The sequence below is a fragment of the Lepidothrix coronata genome, unplaced genomic scaffold (genome assembly GCF_001604755.1).
Source record: "Lepidothrix coronata isolate B3197 unplaced genomic scaffold, Lepidothrix_coronata-1.0 Scaffold33, whole genome shotgun sequence".
Lineage (NCBI taxonomy): Eukaryota > Metazoa > Chordata > Aves > Passeriformes > Pipridae > Lepidothrix > Lepidothrix coronata.
Genome location: NW_016690213.1, coordinates 974,574 through 980,844, shown reverse-complemented (window position 1 = coordinate 980,844; position 6,271 = coordinate 974,574). Strand labels below are relative to the sequence as shown.

The 6,271-nt window shown below is 36.6% G+C and overlaps 1 protein-coding gene and 1 long non-coding RNA gene across 2 annotated transcripts in view; one reads left to right on the top strand and one right to left on the bottom strand.

Annotated features, from left to right (window-relative positions):
• Nucleotides 1-4,197, top strand: part of NENF (neudesin neurotrophic factor) — a 5,022-nt gene extending 825 nt beyond the window's left edge. Inside the window, exons 2-4 of the mRNA XM_017811669.1 lie at nucleotides 479-539; nucleotides 1,713-1,816; nucleotides 2,444-4,197. Of these exons, the coding sequence (XP_017667158.1) occupies nucleotides 479-539; nucleotides 1,713-1,816; nucleotides 2,444-2,620 (342 nt within the window). The 3' untranslated portion in view covers nucleotides 2,621-4,197. The remainder of the gene's footprint in view (nucleotides 1-478; nucleotides 540-1,712; nucleotides 1,817-2,443) is intronic.
• Nucleotides 4,198-4,952: 755 nt separating this feature from the next.
• The window catches only part of LOC108495694, a 56,056-nt gene continuing 54,737 nt past the window's right edge, over nucleotides 4,953-6,271 (bottom strand). Inside the window, exon 3 of the long non-coding RNA XR_001874209.1 lies at nucleotides 4,953-6,207. This is a non-coding gene — a long non-coding RNA (uncharacterized LOC108495694). The remainder of the gene's footprint in view (nucleotides 6,208-6,271) is intronic.

The window sequence follows — 6,271 nt, the reverse complement described above, 5'->3', positions numbered from 1 at the left end:
AAAGCAGAAGCACTGGCTTATTAAGTAAAACAGATGTCAGAAGATTAGATTTGTGTGTTTATGCATTCATCTGTGGTTTCTTAATCAAATAAAGAATGTTGTTGGCCATACACCCTTTTATTGTGGGCAATATCCATCTGCATTAGGAATAGAAAGATGCAGTGGATGGGCTTCAAGCAGACAAGAGGTGACCTGCAAGAGGGATGTCTTCTATGACTGTGTTGTTTAGATTAAAAAGATTCGCTCGTTGCATATTGTTAAAATGTAACAAAAAAATCAGGGACAGCTTAAAGTACAAGCAAGAAATGTCAAGGGATGGAATGCGTACACTGGTATATGCACATAACAAGAGAAAACATACAACAGATAATTTAATTCTCTCCTTTATGTCCTGAGTGCTTATGGATTTCATAGCTAAAACTAACTGCCTTTTGCCTACGCTTAAGTGCTGAGGATATATTGATGGCTTTCTTTCCAGGAAGGACAGCCCATCTACCTGGCGGTGAAGGGAGTAGTATTTGATGTTACCTCTGGAAAAGGTTAGTTTGTTTCTCATCTGCTGTCTGCTTTGTTTTCATGTTAGTGTTCAGTCATGTGTTTTTAAATATTCCCAGTGTATTAGAAGCCTGCAACAAAAAGAACACATTTTCCTCCTTTAAAAAACTTGGTTTTCCTCCTCTGACAGCTCCCCTACAAAGATTTTTATAGAACTTACACTGGTTTGAGATTACAGCACACATAGACAAGCCAGCACTGTCCAGTTAGCTTGGACACTGCTGACAGAAATGCTGAAGACACCTGAGTCACCACAAGTGGGGTCAGGCCACATGGAAGCTGCTGCTACAGCACTTCATTGTCCTGACCAGATCAAAGGTAACTTGGTTGTACCCATATGGCACTACACAATATCAGCACTGCTGCAGCTCATCTTTTCCTTTTGTGCTGGTATTCATCCATCTGTGCTATCCAAATGGCCCGCTCAAAACTCTTTTAAGAGTTCACTGTAATTCTGAAAGTAGGGCAGGGGATCAAGTAACTTTTTTTCTCCTTAAAAATTTTCTTATTTCATAAGGCTTCTTGTCTTGTCATTTACACCTAAACCATCTATGGCTGAATTTGCTGTTTGTGCCTTCCCTAAGAACTACAGATATTTTAATTTGAACTCCTGCTACTTAATCCAGATTTGCTATAAAATGTTTGAAGGGGCCATGAGGGTCTTAGACACTTGTCTTAATGTCATCATAAGAAAACTAACGGCTTGTTGCTTTGTTAATACTAACCTTGTTAGCGCAGCTTGTCTGGTCATACATGCTGGCTGATCTTTAAATCCTAAGTTAGACAAGGCTTGCCATGCAAATTCTGGAGGCTACAAACATCTCATAAGAATGTAAAGCACAGCTCCTTAAATAATTGATAAATTTTAAGACTGTAGTACAGGAATTTGAACAGCTATATAACCCCACCCTCTGTTGTTTTGGTTGGTTGGTTGGTTGGTTGGCTAGTTTTGTTGTTTGGGGTTTTTTTTTAAAGACTAGGATATATTATCAAAAAGTAGCAAATCCAAAGTCAGTTTTGGAAAGAAGGGTTTGGGACTTAAACTGTTGCTTTCAGATCACTAGCAAGTTTAAGAGGCTGGATGAAGAGTAGAGGCTGAACATAGCCTGTACATTGTCAGATCATCTCTGGATTTTATTTTTTTTTAAATCTGTCAGAATTTTATGGAAAAGGAGCCCCATACAATGCTTTGGTTGGAAAAGACTCAACAAGAGGAGTTGCAAAGATGTCTCTGGATCCAGCAGATCTTACACATGACACAGTAAGAAACTGGACCATTGGTTTAATTCCATTTTTCAAAGTTAAATTATTTTGAAAGACGATGAATAATAATTTTAAATTACTTGTATTTAAAACCAAAATACATTAATATTCTTTAAATACATAAAATAGATATGTATTTACTGCTCAAGAAAGGTGCTAACAGCCTTCAAGAGGAGAGTTTTTTTATCTGTGGAATCAATACAATTTATGTAAACATGTAAAGGGAAAATCACCTGCTGTTTAAAAATGCTCACAAAGAGAGTAAATAACTTTCTTTGTCAGCTGGTTTAGTGTATCCTGTGTCACTGACGTGGCAGTGGATGCTAACTCTGGCAGTGGGTTTTTACGTAGTTGAGATGTGATTTACTTATGGGAAAATGAAGGGAGGTTAGTGGTTTGTTTGACCTGAGTATATTAAAGTATATTAAAGTTTTGTCAAGGCTGAATTTGAATGAAAAGAATAAAATTACAAATTATACAGTTAAATTTGGTCATCATGCTCTGCAAAGTAAACCCAAAAGCTGACCCTAAGTTTTATAGTAATCAGTAAAAAAGAAAAAATGCATGTAAATATCTATATTTTTATTTCTTTGAGACAGGACTTTCATTTCCCTATTTTGTTTAGACAGGACTCACAGAAGAGGAACTGAAGTCCCTGGATGATATCTTCAATAATGTTTATAAGGCCAAATATCCAATTGTTGGCTATACTTCTCGACGAATTCTGAATGAGGATGGCAGCCCCAACCTAGACTTTAAACCTGAAGATCAGCCACATTTCAACATTAAAGATGAGTTTTGAGGAACATTTTTGTACCTAGAGAATGCCTGGGGAGAGGCACAGTAGAATATTAGATTGATTCTATGTTCTGGAGTTCATTACAACAATTAGCTATCACAAGCCTGTTTTTTTTCTGTTCAGAAAATATGTATGTGTGTGCAGGCATAGTTTAGAGGAAACAAACAGATCTGTAGCAGTGTCATATACTTGGGCTGTTTGCTGTGAAATATGGGAATTATTTAACAGGCAAATTCTTTCTGCTTGGATTTCTCTGTTTACAAGTGTGTAATGTAAAACTTTATTCCTTAGAAGAGAGAAGGAAGGTTTTAATAATTGAAACATGACCAGTCTTTTTGTAAATCCCAAATTGTTTCTTACTCCTTGGAAAAGTGTGAATGCATTAGCTAGACAAGCTAAAGTCAATTCTCTGTGCTTCATGTCAGGGTAGGTATCACAAGTACAAAGAGGTGCAATAGAGGCTTACATTTTAAAAAGCATTGTGGGGTTTAATATTTGATAGGTTTGAGAATACTGGATAAAAAGCAACTCAGTCTCTTAAAATGCAGTTACTGTAGAGTATTTCTGCAAAGCCTACAGGTGTAAACCAAGAAAAATAAATCTTATTTTCCCCATGAGAACTACTGTGACATTTTAAATATGACTGTTATGTTATTTTTGGATAAATGACACTTTCATTTTTAAAAATAATTATCAAAGATGTCATCTATATTAGATTATGATTATTTCCTTCTAGCTCCCTCCACTCTTTCTCTGACAAAAAAAGGAAATGAGAGCCCACTGTTTACCTCATACTCTTACAGCACAAGTTTATTATAGCAGTTTAGTGTCCTGTGGATATTGTTAGCATCTTTATATTGACAATTTTAGCAATTTCAGCTCTGATTTTTTGTGTCTCTTAGTTTTTCTTTGTTCTTACTCTGGCTTCATCATTGCTGTTCTAATGAAGCGTGCAGTCCCATGTTCCTCTTCCATTTAACCTAATATGAAACTGCAGATCCTGTAGGGTGAAAGCAGACCCCATTTATTGTCTTTCCTTGGAAAGACAAAAACACATTTATTGTGTTTCCTTGGCAGTCTTTCAGCAACAAGAGGACCATGAAAGCCTGTGCTATATAAATTGCTGCTAACCACTGACTTCCACTAACTTAAGAAGAATGTGAATTGTCATGAATGTGGATTTATCTGCCACTGTGACAGTTTGAATTGATATGGGAGAAACTAAGCAGCTGCTCTAAATATAGAATATTATTCTATATTAATAATACAAAAATAATAAAAATACAATTATATATTTTTGTTCTCTTTCTTTAGCATTTTGGCCATTTTCTTTGAAGGGAAAATTTTATTAGGTGATTCTCCACTTTCTAGTTTCCAGGGGACAGCTGCCTGTCAGTTGAATAACTAGAAAAGCTGTTTCTATGCATTGTCCATCCTTTTACAGTGTTGCTGATTTTATTCTAAACTTGTTTTGTAGTTTAGACCACTTCATTTGCAGGAGGGACTCCATGGGCCCCCCTGCTGTTGGATGGTGCTCTGGGTAGAATAAATAAATTGGCATCTCAGAGACTATTGATTCAGATTATTGCTTTTGTATTATTGTTTATTATTATTACAGCTGACCTTTTGATTAGATACCAGCAGCAGTTGGGAGTTTGCTCCTTGGTAATACCTGCCATCTTTATAGGAATGTGTGTGGGTTTGGTGGTAATGGTGGGTGGTTGGTTGCCAGCATTTCACAAATCATTTTCTCCTTCTCTTCCCTTCCTTGCATGCTTTTTTGTGGGGCAGCTTCAGTAGTTGTGCTACTATGATTATTGTAAGAGTTTTTGCTTCATCTGGAACCGTCATATCCGGCTGCATTTCAAAAATGTTGTAGCTGATTGCAGCTCATCACCACTGAGTGGCTTAGTGTTACTGTTCTCACTATGAAGGTCACCTTCGCTGATCTCAAAGCAGACAACTCAGCTTCTATTTGTACTAAATTTCGGGTTCTTTTCAGTGAAGAAATGCTCCTGTTGCAACAGGAAATGGTGATACAAACCCCCTCTTGTAATGCAAGATCCTTGCGAATCCAACCTGCCCTCACTCATGTTTGTGAGGGAGATGCTTTAGTCCGTCCATTCTGTTATTAAAGACAAGATTATCACAACTGAGTGCACTTTTTGTTTGTATTTCAATTTGGGAACTGGAGGATTCATATTTAATCACTTCCTAGGCTATTTCACTTGGGGTTCCCACTCAATATAAGTGTGATGGTAATAAGGCTTTAAGTGGACATACATCTTTAGCAGGTTTTTACTGACTGCTTTTTAAAAATGCATTGAGTACTCCAGTATTTCTTTTAGTGTTAAATTAACAACACTATTTTATGTCTAAGGTTCTTTTACTTGCCAACAGCCTGAAATTTATTTTGCTGTCTGCTATGGCTGTTTTGTTCAGTCAGCTGCATTTCCCTGACCTCTGTATATTCCAGTAAAACAGGTGCCCTCACAATCTATAAATTGCACTCAAAACAAGCTGTTTAACCTCCTGGAAAGTGTAGAATTTCTTTTCAATTTACTTGCTGCTTCCAGTTAACACTGCAAATGTTATTATTTTTGCTGTACTGCTTCCAACATGCATCTTTAATGAATTACTGCATCAAGAATTGCCTGACTTTAGTATTTAATAATAGTTGAGTCTATCTAGTTAAGAAGTATCAGACGGGTTCGTTCACTTAGAGGATGCATAACCTGAGTTGCTGTTTCCCACCCGGCACTCTTGTCAGTAGTCCCTCACTTTGATCCTTACATATTTGACTAATTTTTGTGACAGGATAGATTCTACCATCCCTGCTTTAAGACTCCTCTGTTTAACAACTGGAGCATCAGGACTACAAATATAAGCAACCATAATTCAGTGAAGGGGTTATGAAATGCAAATGAAAGTATTATCTTTATTTTTGCAGTTGCAGAGACCGCAATTAAGAGAAATCCTACCAAGAATGTGTGTGTTAGCAGCTGTTAGTCACAGTTATTAGTTATTGCATCCTAATCTAAACAAGACCACCTGCCAGAACACAGGGGCTCTGAATCCTGCAGACTGAGCAGCTGAGATTTTTCCAAGAATTTGGGATTACACATAAAATGAAGTTATTTCTTTCCTAACTCTAATGTGTATATGAACACTAATCTTTTTGTAGTCCTTTACCAAAATATGAGTTTTTCATTGGTTTAAAAAAAATCAGATTTTGTATTAGTTTTCTTATGCAGAAAAGGCATGTGTTTCTTTGAAAACTGCAGCCTCAGCTACTGTCTTTGTGGTCTGATGATACTGCTGGCTGTGAATTCATAACAGGAGTCAATGTAGGATCATGTTTCAGACTGCACTTGTCAGACCTGCCAGACTTTCATGTTTCAGTAAAAACTAAAAGAAGATGCTTATCTGTTTAAATATAGCACCTTGGAATGGGAGAAGCCTGAACACAGTTTGTAAATCACCTCCTTTTACTTTTGTTTCAAAACTACCGTCAGGCAATATACTCAACAAATGATAATTTGGAAAGGCATTAAATTGTTGCAGTTTTCTCTTGGAAGACTCCCAAGAACCTGTAGAACAAGAAAAAAAAAGGTTTAGCTGACTTTCCCATATGTATTCTGTCTCTTTTATTGA